Here is a 20,568-nt window from a genome sequence, read left to right as displayed (position 1 = left end):
TCATAACTAGTATACAGTAAAGAAACTTCAATAAAGCAAAAATGCAAAGGAGGTAGTCAACTGGCTTCCCTTTTCAAGAGAGAGCAGACAGCTGACACAAAGATAAGATGCTTCTAGGCTGGATGGCCCCTTATATCCAGACTGGTCCAAAAATAAAATACTAAGTACACTCAAGGTAACTTAATCAAAATGGTTAAATGTCCCATAATATGCCCAAGAATCATTCAGTCTGGAGTCTTCTTTTGTTTTTAATGTTTCTCAGGTTACTTGCCAAGCGACCAAAAGGACTTGTGAGACTGAAGGTACAGAGGTCCTCACCATACCTTTCCCTACCCCTAGCCAAATCTACAACCTTGGATACCAGGCAACAAATCAAGATCCTGAGGTTTGGTGAACAGGCCTCTGCTTCTGGTTGAGTAGGACAGGGTTAGAGCCTAGACCAAAAAGATCTTGGACCACTAAACCCAAAACCAGAAAGAACCATTTCCACTCCCTAAAACTCAACTCAAGTTAGCTAGCTCCGTGACTAATTCTTTTGATTTAGAGTAGAAACCAGCATAGTGTGGCCTGTGGGTCAAATCCATTCAGTTTCCGTAAATAAAAGTTATACTAGAACACACTTATTTACATACTGTCTACGGTTACTTTCAAACTACATCAGCAGAGTTGAGTAGTTGCAACAGAAACCTTATTGGCCCACAAAGCAAACAAATATTTACTACCTCACCCTTTAGAGAAAAAATTTGCTGACTCCTAATTTAAAAGAAAGAAAAGGAATGCCTATTATTTTTTTTGAAGGGCATTCAGAAGAGTAGAGTTATAGTTTAGCTCAACAATCAAAGGTGTCCATCTCTGCTATCTTTCCTTGAATTTCTAAAAGATGACTTTTGCCATTTTGATGCAGGTTCATCTTTGAGTGGAGTTTATGATTTGGCAGCTAAAGAGACTACCAATCACTATCCATTCCCATTTAATAAGTTTTTCAAATTTACTGTCAAACTTGAGATCACAACCACCAAGCAGCCTCATAATGATTCTTCTTTGCTGACTCATGCACAAAACAGTCCCTATCTGACAGGAGATAAACCTTGTTTATTATATTTAGGATATGAACATTTTGATGTGCCAGAATCTTTTAGGGAGCAAATGACTAGCTTTTAATTAAAGATGATAAATAAGGATTTCTCCTGACCAGACCAAGTGCCCTGAAATGTAAGTGCATTTATTTATTTATTTTCCATAGATTCCACTCATTCACTTGACAGAGAGAGATCACAAGCAGGCAGAGAGGCAGGCAAAGAGAGAGTGTGGAGGAAGCAGGCTCCTCACAGAGCAGAGAGCCCAACGCGGGCCTCGATCCCAGGAACCCAAGATCATGACCTGAGCCGAAGGCAGAGGCCCAACCCACCGAACCACCCAGGTGCCCCTGTAAGTGCATTTAAATGCATACCTCCCAAACCAGGTATCAGTTCTGCCTATGGCTAGTAAAGGACATCAGACCTGAGATAGCTTTGTATGAGGTATTATGTCCAGACTGCTCCTATAGAGAAAACGATGGGAATAAACAAGGGGAAACTTGTCCAAAGATGCTATGAAAATAAGATGCTGTGGCAGTGAACTGCTCTGACCGGATGAGACAAGGTCTGAGTGGAGTCTGCATTGAGGGGAAATCCCATAAATTTAACACTGAGAGAGTACTCATTGGAATTGGAGTCTTAATCTCAATTTTCATGTCAGTGAAAAATTCCTTTCTCAGACAATGGGGGAGAGGACAGAAGCAAGCCAGAGAGAAACAAACACTGAGTCAGGGAGATGAGCTTACTAAAATCTTCCATGTAAAGTGAAAGAGGCTAAGAATCACTATAAATTCTATAAGAAAGAGAGAATTTTCATTCATTTTTTTCAACCAGTATTTATTTGGCACCTATATATCAGACACTGAAGTTAGAGGTACTAAACAAAACAAAATCCACTATTTTTGTGAAGCTTACATTCCAAAGGGGAGAGAATAAACTGCATTTCATGTTTATGGTGGTAAGTGCTCTGAAGAAAACACAGTGAATGAAAGGGAGTGCTGAGGGGGATGGCCAGGGAAGGCTATACTGAGGTTACATGTGAGTGTTTCTGGCCTAGTGTGGTTGGGAGTTCACTTGATAGCCTAGAATAGGGGTTTAGCCCAAGAGATCCAATTCTTTATATTCAAAGAATATCCAAGTATATCATGAGCTTGCAGTTGACTACCACATTGTTCTTCACAGACAGTAATGTAACCTGTTCTGTAGGAGCCACGTTCAAGATAAGAAAGTAGTGTGTACTTTCCCAGTTAGATTAAAGCATAACTTCAAGAAAATCTCTTTGAAATGTTCCTAACATAACAAAGGACTAAAAAGGTATAAACCCACAAGGACTAAAATTAGAAGAAACAAGGACAGACAAGAAATGTCAACAAATACATAAAATAGAAACAAAAACAAGTGCAGAGTTTACATAGCATAAATTTTTTTTAAAAGATTTATTTATTTGAGAGAAAGAGAGAGAAAGAGCAGTGGGGAGGGCCATGGGGCAGGGGCGGGGAGGGAGAGACAGAGGGAGAGGGAGAAGCAGACTCTCTGATGAGCAGGAAGCCCAATGGAGATCATGACCTGAGCCAAAGGCAGACACTCAACCACTCAACTGACTGAGCCACCCAGGCACCCCAGCATAAAAATTTTTACATGAGAAATATCTTAAAAGAGTACATGACAGGATATAAGGAAAGACAAACCTTTAGGAAAGCAATATTGCCAAGCAAGCACCTCAAGCTAGATCAAAATGCTGCAGGAAAAAATGTAGAGCCGACCCTGAAAAGAATAGAAAAGAAACCCCACAGGAGGCTTTTTAAAAATAGGTCACTGCCACAAAGTTAAGCAAGAGCCCTGAAGCCCATGGGCTACCAGTCTTGGTGGTACAATGACAACAGAAGGAAGTAGCAAAGACAGTAAATCAGCTGCCAGAACTAGACTCACTTCAAAGGGGAGGGGAGGGGTGAAAAAGGTGATGGGGATAAAGGAGTACACTTGTGAGCACTGGGTGTGGCATGAAAGTGTTGAACCACTATATGATATACCTAATATTACACTTACACTGTGTTAACTGCGATTTAAATAGAAACTTTTAAAAAGGATAAATTTAAAGTAAAGGCTCCTTACCTGCTATACCTGCTGATCACCAAAAGCCTAAGCTAAAAACAAAGGTAACTGTAGTAAATCTAGTTTAATCCAGGTTGTTTTACACAGGAATGGAGCAAGGGAATGAGGATTGGAATACTTCCCCTCTCTTTCTTAGTCAAACATAAATTTCCAAAAGTGGAGAAAAAACTGAGAAGTGGAGCATGAGCATCCTCTAAAATATAACCAGTAAAGCAGGGAACATGACTTCTACAACAGGTCTCAAAATCTAAGACACCTATGTGTTGTGAAATCTTCCCTAAGATAGCACAACACCTAACAAATAAGAGCAAAAACTCTTCCCATTCTGAAAAATCAGGATTACACTACTTTTCTACCATTCATTCCTCCTTTCTACAGAAGCCAACTATTTCCTTCAAATGCTCAACACAAATAAAAAGAATAAAGCTGAAGAAATTCTACTTAAAAGGTAGGGCGAATAACACTTCCCTATCTTTTACAACATCTGTTGCACTTATTTTAACAGGTTGTTGTAAAGATAAAATAAGGTATACATCAAAGTCCCTTGTAAAGGTATTTTTTAAATCAAGCTCAAAAAAACTAAACAGGACGCCTGGTGGCTCAGTTGGTTAAGCGGCTGCCTTCAGCTCAGGTCATGATCCCAGCGTCCTGGGATCGAGTCCCACATCGGGCTCCTTGCTTGGCTGGGAGCCTGTTTCTCCCTCAGCCTTCTGCCACTCTGCCTGCCTGTGCTCGCTCTCTCTCTCTCTCTCTCTCTGGCAAATAAATAAATAAAATCTTTTAAAAAAAACATTATTTCTAAAGAAACAAAAAAAAACTAAACATCTCCATGTTTCGAGAGTTCGATAAAGATTTTATTTAAGTTTCACATTTGCTTATTTTGATAGAAATACCAGAGAGAATAGAAATGAATAAAAAGAGCCAGCACGGGGCACCTGGATGGCTCAGTGGGTTAAGCCTCTGCCTTCGGCTCAGGTCATGATCTCAGGGTCCTGGGATCAATCCCCGCATTGGGCTTTCTGTTCAGCGGAGAGCCTGCTTCCCTCTCTCTCTCTCTGCCTGCCTCTCTGCCTACTGTGATCTCTGTCTGTCAAATAAATAAATAAAATCTTTTAAAGAAATAAATAATTTTTTAAAAAACACCCAGCAGGAGAAGAGAAATAATAAAGATTAGAGCAGAAATCAATGAAATAGAAACCAAAAGAACAGCAGAAAAGATTAATGAAAGTAGGAGCTGGTTCTCTGAAAGAATTAGTAAGACTGATAAACCCCTGGCCAGACTTATTAAAAAGAAAAGAGAAAGGACCCAAATAAATAAAATCATGAATGAAAGTGGAGAGGTCACAACTCACACTGAAGAAATATAAATAATTATAAGAACATATTATGAGCAACTATATGCCAACAAATTAGACAATATGGAAGAAATGGATACATTCCTAGAAATGTATAAAATGTATAAAACTGAACCACAAAGAAACAGAAAACCTGAAGAGATCCATAACCAGCAAGGAAATAACGCCATAATAAAGAATCTTCCAACAACAGCCCAGGGCCAGATGGCTTCCCAGGAGAATCCTACCAAATATTTACAGAAGAATTAATACCTATTTTTCTGAAACTGTTCCAAAAAATAGAAATGGAAGGAAAACTTCCAAACTCATTTTATGAGGCCAGCATTACCCTGATCCCAAAACCAAATAACCCACCAAAAAGGAAAATTACAGACCAACATCTCTGATGAATATGGATGCAAAAATTATCATGAAAATACTAGCCAACAGGTTCCAAAATTACATTAAAAAGATCATTCACGGGCGCCTGTGTGGCTCAGTGGGTTAAGCCGCTGCCTTCAGCTCAGGTCATGATCTCAGGGTCCTGGGATCAAGTCCCGCATCGGGCTCTCTGCTCAGTGGGGAGCCTGCTTCCTCCTCCTCTCTCTCTCTGCCTGCCTCTCCATCTACTTGTGATTTCTCTCTGTCAAATAAATAAATAAAATCTTTAAAAAAAAAAAAAAAGATCATTCACAAAAAAAAAAAAAATTATTCACCACGACCAAGTGGAATTTATTCCTGGACTGCAAGTTGGGTTCAACATCTACAAATCAATGTGATACACTACATTAATAAAAGAAAGGGTAAGAACCATATGATACTCTCAGAAGATACAGAAAAAGTATTTGACAAAGTACATCATCCTTTCTTGATTAAAACTCTTCACAGTGTAAGGATAAAGAGTACACAGCTCAGTATCATAAAAGTCATCTACGAAAACCCCCAGTGAATATCATTCTCTATGGGGCAAAACTGAGAGCTTTTCCCCTAAGGTCAGGAACACAGCAGGGATGTCCACTAACACCGCTGCTGTTCAACATAGTAAGAGAAGTCCTAGCCTCAGCAGTCAGACAACAAAAAGAAATAAAAGGCATCCGAATTGGCAAAGAAGTCAAACTCTCACTCTTTGCAGAGAATATGATGCTTTATGTGGTAAATCCAAATAACTCCACCCCAAAGTGCTAGAACTCATACAGGAATTCAGTAAAGTGGCAAGATATAAAATCAATGCATAAAATCAGATGCATTTCTATACACCAACAATGAGACAGAAGAACAAGAAATTAAGGAGTCGATCCATTTACAACTGCACCCAAAACCACAAGATACCCAGGAATAAATCTAACCAAAGAGGCAAAGGATCTGTACTCAGAAAACTATAGAGTACTCAAGAAAGAAATTGAGGAAGACAAAAAGAAAAGGAAAAACATTCCATGCTCATGAATTTGAAGAACTAATATTGTGAAAATGTCTATGCTACCTAGAGCAATATATACATTAATGCAATCCATATCAAGTTACTATCATCTTTTTCCACAGAAATGTAACAAATAATCCTAAAATCTGTATGGAACCAGTAAAGACCCTGAATAGCCAGAGGAATGTTGAAAAAGAAAACCAAAGCTGGTAGCATCACAGTTCTGGACTTTAAGCTCTATTACAAAGCTGTCATCATCAAGACAGCATGGTACTGGCACAAAAACAGACACATATATCAATGGAACAGAATAGAGAACTCAAGAAATGGACCCTCAACTCTATGGTCAACTAATCAACAAAGCAGGGGAAGAGTATTCAATGGAAAAAAAAATTCTCTTCAACAAACAGTGCTGGGAAAACTGGACAGCCTCATGCAGAAGAATGAAACTATTTCCTTACACCATACACAAAGATAAACTCAAAATGGATGAAAGACCTAAATGTGAGACAGGAATCCATCAAAATCCTTGAGGAGAATAGAGGCAGCAACCCCTTCAACCTCAGCTCCAACAACTTCTTCCTAGACACACTGCCAAAGGTAAAGGAAGCAAGGGTAAAAATGAACTATTTGGACTTCATCAAGATCAAAAGCTTTATCACATCAAAAGAAATAGTCACAAAAGACAACCAACAGGATGGGAGAAGATATTTGCAAACGACATATCAGATAAAGGGCTAGGATCCAAAATGTATAAAGAACTTAACAAACTCAACATCCAAGGAACAAATAATCCAATCAAGAAATGGGCAGAAGATGGAAACACACATTTCTGCAAAGACATCCAAATTGCCAACAGACACATGAAAAAGTTTTCAGTATCACTTGGCAATGGGGAAATACGAATCAAAACCTCAGTGAGATACCACCTCACACCAGTTAGAATGGATAAAATTAACAAGTCAGGAAATGACGGGTGTCGGTGAGGATGCAGAGAAAGGGAAACCCTCCTACACTGTTGGTGGGAATGCAAGCTGGTGCACCCACTCTGGAAAACAGTATGGAGCTTCTTCAAAAAGTTGAAAATAGAGCTACCCTACAACATACTGGGTATTTATGACATACTGCACTACTGGGTATTTACCCCAAAGATACAAATGCAGTCATCTGAAGGGGCACCTGTTCCCCAATGTTTGCAGCAGCAACGTCCATAGTATCCTAACTATGGAAAAAGTCCAGATGTCCATTGACAGATGAATGGATAAAGAAGATATGGTGTATATATATATATATATATATGTATATATACATACACACATACACAAACACACACACACACACACACAATGGAATATTATGCAGCCATCAAAAAATGAAATCTTGCCATTTACAATGTGGATGGACCTAAAGGATGTTATTATATTAAGCGAAATAAGTCAATCAGAGAAAGACAATTATCATATGATCTCACTCGTATGTGGAATTTGAGAAACAAGGCAGAGGATTATAGGGGTAGAGAGGAAAAAATAAAACAAAATGAAACCAGAGAGGCAGACAAACCATAAGATTCTTAATCTCTGGAAACAAACTAAGGGTTGCTGGAGTGCAGTGGGTAGGTGGGATGAGGTGGCTGGGTGATGGACGTTGGGGAGGGTATGCATTGTGGTGAGCACTGTGCATTGCCTAAGACTGATGAATCACAGAACTGTACTCCTGAAACAAATAGTAAAATTTAAAAAAATAATAATAATTAAAAAGGAAATAAATACAAACACACAGGTAGTACTGACAAAAGTATTTCTCATAAATATCATCCCAAATTTTATTTGTACTGGTAAAATCTTAAAAGTACAAGCTAGACACTTCTCTCATTTCTTAATTGAAAAAAAGAAACCTATAAGGGGGAATGCATTCATTTTGTCTTTACAGATATTCTCCAACAGTTTAAAAAAACTTAGTAACACATACTATTATTAGATATATGTCTTACCTATTAAAGATTTTATATTTTCTAAGATTAAATCACTAGTAATATTTCCAGATAAATCTTGCCCCAATTCAGCAATCAGCTTGGCATAACCTTCATTCTCTTCTCTTAACAAATTGAATTTTTGCTGCTTATAACTGAAATTAAACATCATAAAAGGGATAAAATTAACTCAATTAACAAGCATGCATACAAGTAATGTATTCTTCTCACTGATTTTTCCCCTCTTACATAGAACAAGTATAAGAACAGTTGTTAAAGTTTTACTTCTTTGTATATTTTTAAAACAGAAATTAACAGTGATTCATAAGAGACACCCCAATGTTAATTACACAGAGAAAACTAGTAACACAAAGAAAGAATACTGCTAATCTCAAGGAACATAACATGCCACTATTTCCACTGCTAAGAAAATACCTAGAGCATAGCCATACTTGTAAATTATTTTACTAGTAATAATAAAAACACTAAATATTATTTTAACTTCTAATACAGAGAAAAGTTAACACTGGTTTTACACAGATGGAGTTCACTACTGACTCAATAATCCTAGGCTTCTTTTAAAAGGAAAAAACACAAGACATGCTAACATCAACAACAAAAAAAATTTTTCAAACTGCCATTAGAAACATCAAAATGAGAACTAAGGAAACATACTCAGATACTTGATGTGCAACATAAAGATAAATGTACTTACAAGAGTTTTGTCTTGATTTTAACTGACTTTTGATTGAACTGCTGTGATTGTTTGATAAGCCCTAATGATTCCAATGTTTCTGGATCCAGGCGTTCCTTTAGAACTGTGTCTGAAACTAAATACTGTATTAAAAAATATTAAAGATCATTTATTCCTTAGCATTGTAATACATCCACCATTTAAATGCATTCAAAATAATTTTCCCCAAATAAGAATATTAAAAATCACATTAAATATATATCAACAACTTTTGATTTACTTTAAAAAAAAAAGCTCCAATTTAACAAAAATGATGACTCTCCAAATACTGAAAAATGTGACATATAGCTCTTCAAATAAAACTCACTAAAAAATTTTATGCGTGCTGTACACAGTCTATAAATGACAAGAACTACAGATGAAATGGATTAAAACTGTGTCTGCCAACTGAATTTTTCTTTAAGATTAATACAGCACTTCAGCCTTCATTAGTTTCTACTGTTTAAGTCAAATTCTAGCACAGCAAAGACAAGGACATCTTCCATTTCTGAGAAACAGCACTTCTCCTTGGTTCTAAATTTATGAACATAAAATGGTTTACTAGACAACGATTATGACAAGTTCTAGAATTTATTATTTCTAAGCTACCTCCATTCTTTTTCTCCTTCCCTAATAAAGAGTTTATGAAAAACCGTTCAGTTTAAAAGCTGTCCACATCATTTCTACTCACTTGATAGATTCTTACCTTTTCCTTATTTAGGAACTTACTAGATCAGGAGTATCATCTAAAGTTTGATATATACAGAGAGCTTAAGTGATATGAAGCATGCATATTTCACAAATAATTAGCATGTCTAATTTTACAAAGCATTCCATTTCAAAATCCAAATCTCACCTTATAATGAATAGCCAACTCAATGTCAATATCTTCCTCCATTAACATGATTAACAGTGATTACAACTGTTCAATGTAAAAATCTAGAAAGGGAAAGTATTTTTTACAACTTACCAAACATGCTAATACCAATTGTGTAAAATAGTCTCTCTTGCTTTTTTCTTCTAAACAATTTGTCTCAATATCTATAATGATGGAAGAAAAAAAGATGAAAGTTTGATTGATTTTTCCAGACTGTCTCCAGCACTATAAGATACTTATTTTCTTTAAAATTAGCTCATTTTAAAATGCCTCGTTCTGAAATTGGAAAAGAATTTGAAACTATAGTAAGCAGTAACTGTCCTTCATATGTATATGAATGCTCAGAATTAATTTCTCCTGATACTGCAGACTGACCCTGTGACCAATGGCATATCCATAAAATGGTAAGCTGATTACACAGGAGTTACAGGCTATGGCACTGGAAGCAACAAAACTTCAAAAAAATGTTTTCAAAAATGGAAATATTCAAGCGAAGTTTAAATGGCAACACGTCAGAGATGCTAAAGAAGAGATTCCTTCTTCAGGTGCAGAATTGAACTAGGTGACAACAAAGATCTCTTCTAACACTAAAAGATCCTATTACTTGTGAAGATTAAACCTTTGACCTTGGCCACCTTGGTACCATATTCTAACCAAACTACCTGGCCATCAACTCTACAAAAAGACAGTATTAAAAGAATATTTTTAACACCCTATTTTGAATTACAATTCAAATAGTGAACAAAAATTTATTCATGGTTTTTATTTTCTTCCTACTGAACTATTAAGAAACTGAAACCTCCAAGTTTTGGTAGCTTATTCAGAAAAATTTGTCAAAAACTTTTATGAAGTATTGAGGAAATAAAACAATTAGTTCTTAATGCCAAGCATCAAGAAAGTCAACCAGGATTGACAGGATTACAAAACTGATCTCAGGATTACTGCTTTAACGATTACTATATTAAGGTCAACTTTTAATTTACAAGAGACACCAATCTTAGTGATATAATAAAAATTGTCTTCTAAGGGTTCCATAATTCTCCCCAGACGTCCTACCACTGATCTGCTTCAGTTTACTTTCTATTGCCATCACTGAGAATCAAAAGAGAAAGGAATTTATCATCAAACATATCCACATTTTCCTGGCTCTTCTCCCCTTTCCCACCTTGGACAGTGCCATTTCCCAATATCCTGGACACTGCAGCTAAGCACATGGTCAGCTCAAGTGTACTAAGAGAATTTCAGGGTATAATTTACACAACATAACCTACAATACAATCTCATTCTCTCAATTAGACTTTTAATCCATGTGTATCTCATCAATCCCTTCCAGTGACTCCGAGTTGTCTCCCTGTTAGCCCGTCTTCTGGTTCCTCCGCAGGCTAGAATTTCAAGAATACCGACCTTGAGGGCTCAGGACTAACCTGGGCCCATTCTTTTAACCAACATCTATCTACCAAGGCCCGAAAGTCCCTAATGTCTACCCCCAAAGTCCCTCTATGATCAGAGCACCTGGATAGCAGGTTCATCCTCTTCAAGCCAAGTCTGCTCTCCTCTCAGCCGTCTGACCTGATCAAGATACCACTCTCTGGGTTCTGACCATGTTAAGAAATGTTTGTTAATAGGACCTCAGTAAACTACTTTGCTGAGCTATCTCAACAATCAATACAGGACTCCATTATCACAATTATGTCTTCCCTGTTTCTTTCTTCTTTTTGTCCTAACGAAGTTATTCTAATAAATTCATTCATTATCCCTTAGTTATCAACCCTGAATCAGTACCTAGTAAATTCTCTTTAATTACCCCTATGATTTTACTAAAAAGCCCTCAACCATTTCCAACGCTAAGTACTAGTATCACCAACCACCCACCCAGCTCAGAGGTCCCATCAGTGTATCAGATTACATCAGACTTCCCTCTCCAGGTTAATATAGCTCTCAGGCCCCCTCATCCTTACATAGTTCTTTTTTTTTTTAAGATTTATTTACTTACTTACTTACTTGACAGATATCACAAGTAGGCAGAGAGGCAGGCAGAGAGAAAGACGCTCCCCGTCGAGCAGAGAGCCCGATGCAGGGCTTGATCCCAGGACCCTGAAACCATGACCCGAGCCGAAGGCAGAGGCTTTAACCCACTGAGCCACCCAAGTGCCCCCTTACATAGTCTTTTAAAGAAAACTGTAACCTTAACCAGGAAAGTACACCAATGATCTTTCTTATAACTCTTAAAATACCAGAAAGACAACATGATATAGTAAAAAAAAAATTATGGGCTCTGGAACCAGAAAGACCCGGGTTCAAACCCTGCTTTACTGGCTATATGGCCTTGAAAAATCCCTTCTCTGAGCTTCAATTTTCTGATCTGCACACCTACTTTACATAAGTTGCTGTAAAGATTAAAATGAAATTAAATGTGTAACACAATGCTTAGAACAGAGAAGGTGCCCCCAAAATTGCATCTACATTATTATCGCCAATATCATTATTAGAGGCAGCTCCCATTCTTACTCCTATTCCCCTAGTTTGGTCTGGAGTCATCCTTCGACCATTTTTATTTCTGCTATCGGTGAAGGTGCATGAGTGAGGGACAGGTGAGGGAAATTTCTCGTTCCAAGTTTGCCATTCTAATCTCGCTTACAAAAACTGACTGGATAGGGCACCTGGCTGGTTCAGTGGGTTAAGCCTCTGCCTTCGGCTCAGGTCATGATCCCAGGGTCCTAGAATCGAGGCCCACATCAGGTTCTCTGCTCAGCGGGGAGGATGCTTCCCCCTCTCTCTCTGCCTGCCTCTCTGTCTACCTGTGATCTCTCTCTCCCTCTGTCAAATAAATAAATTTTTAAAAATCTTTAAAAAAAAACTGACCAGCTAAAAGAAATTTCCCAAGAACAACCAAACATCCTCATAAATTTACATTAATAATAAAAAGCAATGACTTGTAACAATAATTCATATTACTAACTAACTACAAAGGGAAAATATATCCTAATAGAATAAATCAATAAAGAAGTTACTCAAACTTACAAGTAAACTGATAGCTGATAATTATCCAAAGACATAAAACATACTGCTGACACTATCAAGGAACAAACGCTTCCACAAAATGTTACCTACAAATCACTCTTTCAGTCCTATAAATTTATAGTAAAAACCATTTTTTAAATTTTTGTTTTATTTTAAAATTTGTTTCAAGTTATATTTATATATAACATAATGTAATACCTTTAGCACCTGCTTTAAGAAATTAAACTTATAAGGTTTTGTTGTTGTTGCTGGCATAAATCAATTCAAAAGACAATATGAACTTATACTTTATATCCAAACCAGGACAGTTTTATAAAATTGAAATAAGATGCTATTAATTATGCCAGGGAAAACAAAACAAAAGTGCGACATACGGTCACCCCATCAGTGGTCTGCTCTTTTCATTTACCATTCACAGTCCACATACATTTTGACCTGTTCTGACATTACTGCTGTTATGAAATCTTAAACATCCTGAAGGATCAAGCACCAGGCATTCAGAATTGATGAGATCAAATTCCCAGATTCTCAGTAAGACATTTAAGTAACCTATCTATTCTAGGAATTAAGATTAATGAGCTAAATTAATTCACTCCAGCTTGACAAACTCTCAGAGGATGTCTTATTTAATTTTAAAGTGAATATTATAATGTCTGGTAAACGTTTCTCTTAGATCAAAGTTTTAGAAAGCATAACACTGATGGGGAAAACTGTGCTCAAAGTTATTTTAATTCAAATCTAAAATTAAGAGAAATAAATTTATAATATACATTATTTTTTAAATCCATGCTTCCCATGGAGGGACACTACCTTTTGTTCTAAGTCAAAGAAATATCCTTTTTTATCTTGCATAAATTCTTATTTATTCTGGACAAATAGAGAAGTTGCTATTTCCAAAGCTGGTTTCTCATCCTCAAAACAAAAGTACTTTTGATTACTTTGGCTCTTCTTGCTCTTTCTAAAATTAAGAAGAATCAAAAGAGTATAATAGCAAAGTAAATACCTCTTGAGTGTCCTAAGTTTGAGATTCTGACATTTATTGATAACCTCCACTGAGTAAGATTAAATATGTGGTTACTAAAATCTGAATAATTCAGACTAACTGAACTTTAAAAAACTTAGTTTTTAATTTGAAATGACTTAATTTAGCTCAATTTTATATAAACATACATTCTGCAAAACTCAAACTATTTCAATTATAAATTGTGTCCAAAGCTAGTTTATAAACAGTGATCATACTAACATTTGACTTATAACACTATATTCTCTATAAATTAAAAAAAACAATATAATCTAGTTTCTACAAATTTGAAAGAAAACATTTTACCTAAACACAGTACATTAATCTACCAAACAGCACTTTTACAGGTGAAATAAAGGTTTGATACCTACCTAATATGCAGAATACATCAGCAAGAATGGAGGGCATATCCTCACGAAATTCCTAATTATAAAAATATAATTATTCATAGTAAATACAAGAATAGCACACTAGCAAGTTTGGTTTCAGAATAATACTCTTCAGTAAAACTTAAAACCTAACAAAACCCCAAACCCCTAAATAATAAAATTCAAGTTTCATAATACAGAGAAAACAGAAAGAGACAATAGTTGGAAAAAAAACGTTTAAATGTCTACCATGAAAAAAGCTGATAAAAAACTTGATTAAAAAATCTAACATGCACCTGAGAAAATATTAAAGAGCATTAATGAATGACACTTTTCCAGTGAAGTTTCATGTTAGAAACCACCGGAATTTGGGTACCTTAAACCTACTGTTAAAATGGTACATTTTTTATCTACAACTTTAAATGTGCTCATGCCTGAATCAACACTGACTTATGCAAAAGTCCTAGTGGTATCGGAACAGTGGTATCGTAAAAAATACAAAAACAATTACAAGCTGTCATTCCATAACTCAAGATACTCTGAAGATGAAAACAATTACCAAAAATCTATCTTTATTTTCTTTATGCACTGATGTTTGTAGCCTTTGGAGAAACTAAGCCAAAATTCTCCCCTCATTTCTGGATGAAAACTTCAGCATTTATTCTAGATTTGTCTCCTGACTTCCTACTCCCATACCCAATTTTAGAAACATTTTCCATTAGTAAGGATCAAAGTTCAACCACTGCAATTAGTTTGCTGGCACTATAGCAACCCTTAAACTAGCCTATTTTCAGAGAGTAAAGGAAAGAAATATAATCCTAACAACAAAACTGGCAGCTCTAAGAGACATGCAAGATACACTTCCATGGCTAAGTCAGGGGACAATGAGACTATGAGAAAGCCATGAGAAAGACAATTCAGCTGCAAAGGTGTATATAAAGACTCAAAGGAAAGGGGAAGCTAAGTAAAAACAAAATACGTATTAAGTCCATTTGGACTGTTCATTTTCAAAAAAACGGGGAAAACATTAGAACTGAATCCTAAACAGACTATACCAATAGCCAATTTACAGAATGAATGAACCTTAATTGCACACCACTTTAGTCTCAAAAGTTTCTTAAGGGCTATGAATTTCTGCCATGTCTACTTGAATCCAAGTACTCAGGCTACTTGAAGAAAAGAGCAAGACAAGAGTTTTCAATATGGAATATTAGTTGTTGAAAAAAAACAGACTACTCCAACATGAATTAATACATTAATACTGCTGTGGTCAGATAGAGACAGTTTAAGGATAAAAGAGAAACTCATATTGAACCTCAACTGCTTAACTACATTTCAGTATGTAGGGGGAAAAAAAAAAATCACAACAGCTAAACATAAAAGTTCCTTGTGACCATCCTCAGAAAAGCACAGAAAGCGTATGTAGGAGATTACCTATCCTAACAAAAAAAAAAAAAAAAAAAAAAAGCTAGAGAAGCTTAAAGCAGCACAAGGGAAATTCATACTGGTGTCAAGTTCCAGGTCCTACACCTCGATAATACTCATGAAAGCTGCTCTCAACTGTGTAATTTAATTTATATAAGGTTAAAATCCAGCCTAATAATAATAGAATAATATACCACTTAAATAAGTTAAGAAACTCAACTACTGGTTTACAATGAACACCCTTACAATTTGATAGCTCACCTTACAATTCAAATACCAAACACCCATGAAAAGTATCTGGTCTGAATCTAACTTAAATTCTCTAATAAATTAAAGAGTGAGACAGAAAAATCATGTAAAGTTTAGGAAAAACTCTAGTTATTAATATTTTCTAACAGGAAACACATGAAGATTGGCATCTAGTGAGCATTAGTTAGAACTACGCAACCTCGATTTAAAATAATTTAATTTTCACATTTTAAAATTTATTTCATTTCTAGACGTAACTGCAAACAAAAAATGTTTTGATATGCTACACTGGGAGAAAAAAATTCTAGTCAAATTATTTTTATAGTAGCATTTTTAATTAAGTATATCGTGATTTGGTTACAAGGCATGGTTGGTTGGTTTTTTTTTTTTTTTTGCCCTCTCAGCTTACCTAACATTTTCTGCTTTACTCACAACCAGACAAAAAGATTAGAATATCTTTATTTCATCCTAGCAACAACAGATTACCAATATTGCCTTAAAACATTTACTACTATAATTTTGAACAAAATGAAATGCAAATTATATACTCTATGGATCTTTGTATCAAAGGCAAAAAAAATATGTAATAATTATTAAATTTTAAAAACGTGTGTGTCTTTGTGTGTGTGTGTGTATATACTTACGCTAATGTCATTAAGAACATTAGATGCCTGTTCATGCTTTAGATTTCCTTTAATGACATGGTAAGATAACTCATAAAGAGCCTGCTGGAAATCTGTTGAACATAAAAGAAAGAGTATAAGAATACAATCTCTTAAACATAAAAGGTGGGTACTTCTGAGGGAAGACCTCTATTATTTCCTACTTCTCGAAATTATATCAAAAATAAGAAAAATATACTTTTAGTGCTTTCCTCTAGCAGATTTTTTTCCCTTTTACTTTCACAAAAACACAACACTAAAAGTAGAAAATAGTTAACCTTGACTCTACTACTGTAACTATTGCTTAAACATTCCCTTCCAATCTTTTTCAATGTATTTACATATTTTACATATTTGCAATCACAGTGCACATCACTTGGTACTCTGATTCCCCCCTAAACACTTTTTGAAGTATTTTATCATGCTACCAAAGTCTCCAAAATTATTTTCAATGACTGCATGGAATTCCAGCAGGTGGATATAAACTAGTGTAACCATTTCTCTCACCAGCAAATTTCACAGAATTTTCCTCAATATATTCAGATTATAGTCAATTTAATCTCAGTGCTACATTGACAATGGGTAAAGAATACCAGTCAACATAAAATCAAGTTTTATCCAGGGACGCCTGGGTGGCTCAGTTGGTTAAGCAGCTGCCTTTGGCTCAGGTCATGATCCCAGCGTCCTGGGATCGAGTCCCACATCGGGCTCCTTGCTCAGCAGGGAGCCTGCTTCTCCCTCTGCCTCTGCCTGCCATTCTGTCTGCCTGTGCTCGCTCTCTCCCTCTATCTCTCTGATAAATAAATAAAATCTTAAAAAAAAAATCAAGTTTTATCCATATCCTACTCTCAGAGAAATTTCTCCCCAAATCTAGATCTTTTCTCTAGTTCCACAAGAATTCAAACTAAAATAATTACATACATACATACAAAAGAAAATGGCAGTTCTGTGAGAACTGTCAACCACAAATAGTCTCATTCACAATTACCATAGCTTCCTTCCCTGGAGAAGGAATGGGGGATGGCTAATGGTCATGTGAATGCCTCCTTCCGGCCATATTTTTCTTAAGATCTATATATTGAAAACTTTACCTCCTTCCTCTCATTGAAAGTAGAACAATTGTATGGTGACAGATGGTAGCTATGCTTGTGGTGAGCATAGCATAATGTATAGGTAAGGAGTTGATGAATTACTATGTTGTACACCTGAAACTAATTTATTATGTGTCACCTACATTTAATTTAAAAAAAGGTAGAGGGGCACCTGGGTGGCTCAGTGGGTTAAAGCCTCTGCCTTGGGCTCGGGTCATGATCCCAGGGTCCTGGGATCGAGCCCCGCATTGAGCTCTCTGCTTGGCGGGGAGCCTGCTTCCCCCTCTCTGTCTCTGCCTGCCTCTCTGCACACTTGTGGTTTCTATCAAATAAAATAAATTAAATTTTTAAAAAAAGGTAGAAAAAACAAGTAGCTCTAAAAACAGCTGTAAAATAAAGTCAATTTATCCTTCTGAAGGGAATTTACTCTTTCAGGGAAAAATAGCAAGTAAAACATCAAATATTTGGGGCGCCTGGGTGGCTTAGTGGGTTAAGCCTCTGCCTTCGGCTCAGGTCATGATCTCAGGATCCTGGGATTGAGCCCCATATCAGGCTCTCTGCTCAGCGGGGAGCCTGCTTCCACCCTCTCTTTCTGCCTGCCTCTCTGACTACTTGTGATCTCTGTCAAATAAATAAATAAAATCTTTTTTTTTTAAATAAAATATTTAAAAATCTTCTCCCAGGGGCACCTGGGTGGCTCAGTTGTTGAGCATCTGCCTTCAGCTCAAGTCATGGTCCCAGGGTCCTGGAATGGAGCCCCACATCGGGCTCCTCCTCCTCAGGAGGCCGGCTCCTCCCTTTCCCACTCCCACTCCCCCTGCTTGTGTTCCCTCTCTGTCTCCCTTTCTATCAAATGAATAAATAAAATCTTTTTTAAAAAATACAAATTAAAAAATTTAAAAATACAAATCTTCTCCCTTGGTTTGATTACTTGTCATAAAAAAGGAACAGGGTAGAAATCAAAACTTTTATCAACCGTTTAAACAACCTCATTGTTATTAATTTACAATTATTTTACAATGAAATAAATTTGTCCACTAAATTATCTGCTAAAGAAATACAGCCAGAGGGCGCCTGGGTGGCTCAGTGGGTTAAGCCTCTGCCTTAGGCTCAGGTCCTGATCTCAGAGTCCTGGGATCCAGCCCCACAACCACATCCCACATCTGCATCTGGCTCTCCGCCCAGCAGGGATCCTGCTTCCCCCTCTTTCTCTGCAGGCCTCTCTGCCTACTTGTGATCTCTCTGTCAAATAAATAAATAAAATCTTTAAAAAAAAAAAAAAAGAAAGAAAGAAAGAAAAGAAAAGAAATATAGCCAGAGGGAGCCTGGGTGGCCCAATAGTTAAGCACCTGCCTTCAGCTTAGATCATGATCCGGGATCAATCACCATGTCCAACTCCCTGCTCAATGCGGAGTCTTTCTCTCCCTCTCCCAACCTGTGTGCTCGCTCTCTCTCTCTCTCACTGCCTCTCTCAAATAAGTAAAAATCTTTAAAATAAAAAAATTTTAAAAAGAAATATAGCCAGAGTATTTTAATTTCTTATGAAGAATTCATTATTAAACATATTCTATACCTTTTTCATAAATATGCCTTCATTATACTTAAAATGCAAAGAAAAACTTTTCTATCTGGTAATATGGTAGAAATAGGAAGTTGATTTCATGCTTTCAATTTCCATTAATATAATACTTTTATAACAAATAGGCACTTGTTTTTAAAAGTTATCCAGGGACACCTGGCTGGCTCGGTCAGCAGAACATGCAACTCTTGATCTCGGGATTGTGGGTCCGAGCCCACATTAGGTGTAGAGATTAATTAAAAATAAAATCTTTTCAAAAATTAAAAACTAGGGGACACCTGGGTGGCTCAGTCGGTTAAGCCGCTGCCTTTGGCTCAGGTCGTGCGTGATCCAGGTGTCCTGGGATTGAGTTCTGCATCAGGCTCCTTCTCCAGCAGAGAGCCTGCGTCTCTCTCTGCCTCTGCCTACCACTCTCCCTGCTTGTGCTCTCTCTCTCTGACAAATAAATAAATAAAATCTTAAAAAAAATTTTAAAACTAGGAGCGCCTGGGCAGCTCCGTGGGTTAAGCGTCTGACTCAATTTTGGCTCAGGTCATGATCTCAGGCCCATGGAATTAAGGCCCACATCAGGCTCCACACTCAGTGGGGAGTCTGCTTCTTTCCCTCTCTCTACCCCTATCCCGGAGTGTGTGCTACCTCTAAAATAAATAAATAAAATTAAAGTTATCCAGATAACTAAGTTTAAGGGAAAAAAATCGTTCTTAGAAGGACAAAACAGCTAAACAACATAAACTAAATTCCCAGAAGAATATGGGCTCATAGGAGCTGAGGAAATTCTAATCTTAATCAGAGAAGGAGATTAAAATAGAGAACAAATAGCCCAGGTCATTTTGCTGACACTAAATGACACGAAAACAATCATAATGTCATCCACAAAACAGCAAAGGCAGTCCCCAATTCGTATGTTTTCAAATGCCCATTTAAACAGTTCGGAACATCTATTGTATTTTAGCCACTGAAACAAGAAGTGGTATTTTAAGACTACCAAGGCTAACCCCCCAAAATCCTGTAAAATCTATACTACAGTTGAAAAACATTACATTTACAACATGGAGGAAAATTTAACAAGCCTTATAATTATAGACAGAAATAAATAAAAGACTTTATCATAATGCTAACATTTCAGAAAAAGAAGGGTTTTTCCTTTGTTTATTTTTAGTATTCTCCACACCAAGAATGGGGCTCAAACTCAGGACCTGCAGAATAAGAGCTGCATGCTCTTCCAACTAAGCCAGCCAGGCACCCCTCAGAAAAAGTAGTTTTAAGGACAGCCACAAGTAAAAGGGACTTCTAGAGATTCTTAGAGATTCTTTGTGGGATTTCAACACAGAAGACACTAGTTCTTGGTTTTATCAGGACTACTCATGTTTACCAGCCACCATTACAATATCATTTTACTGGGGGGAAGGGATTTATAAAAAAGAAGTAGTGTGAGCAAAGGATACTGAGAAGGCAGGGGCAGAAAGGGAAAGGGCTTTGAGTCTGAGCACTGCCCAAACTCAATCCCCCTGAGACAGAACGAAGGAAAATTCTGAAGAAATGACATTCCTAGTTTTCTGCATGGACTACCAAATGAAGTTCTTAGACCACAGCTTGACTGTTGACAGCTATCAGCCAAAGAATGTACGTATTGT

The 20,568-nt window shown here is 36.6% G+C and overlaps 1 protein-coding gene across 11 annotated transcripts in view; it reads right to left on the bottom strand.

Annotated features, from left to right (window-relative positions):
- The window catches only part of THOC2 (THO complex subunit 2), a 113,265-nt gene that overhangs the window by 76,001 nt on the left and 16,696 nt on the right, over positions 1–20,568 (bottom strand). For all 11 annotated transcript variants that reach the window (XR_009401407.1, XM_059385820.1, XM_059385824.1 and 8 more), the window contains exons 3-7: positions 16,247–16,338; positions 13,932–13,983; positions 9,612–9,682; positions 8,624–8,745; positions 7,930–8,063 (exon numbers count right to left, since the gene is read on the bottom strand). Coding sequence is in view for 10 of the 11 variants with exons in the window: in XM_059385820.1 (XP_059241803.1) it covers positions 7,930–8,063; positions 8,624–8,745; positions 9,612–9,682; positions 13,932–13,983; positions 16,247–16,338 (471 nt within the window). In the remaining variant the exon portion in view is untranslated. The remainder of the gene's footprint in view (positions 1–7,929; positions 8,064–8,623; positions 8,746–9,611; positions 9,683–13,931; positions 13,984–16,246; positions 16,339–20,568) is intronic.

The sequence above is a fragment of the Mustela nigripes genome, chromosome X, assembly GCF_022355385.1.
Source record: "Mustela nigripes isolate SB6536 chromosome X, MUSNIG.SB6536, whole genome shotgun sequence".
In the NCBI taxonomy this organism is placed as follows: Eukaryota; Metazoa; Chordata; class Mammalia; order Carnivora; family Mustelidae; genus Mustela; species Mustela nigripes.
The sequence above is the reverse complement of the archived record's forward strand: the minus strand, read 5'-3'. Positions and strand labels throughout refer to the sequence as shown.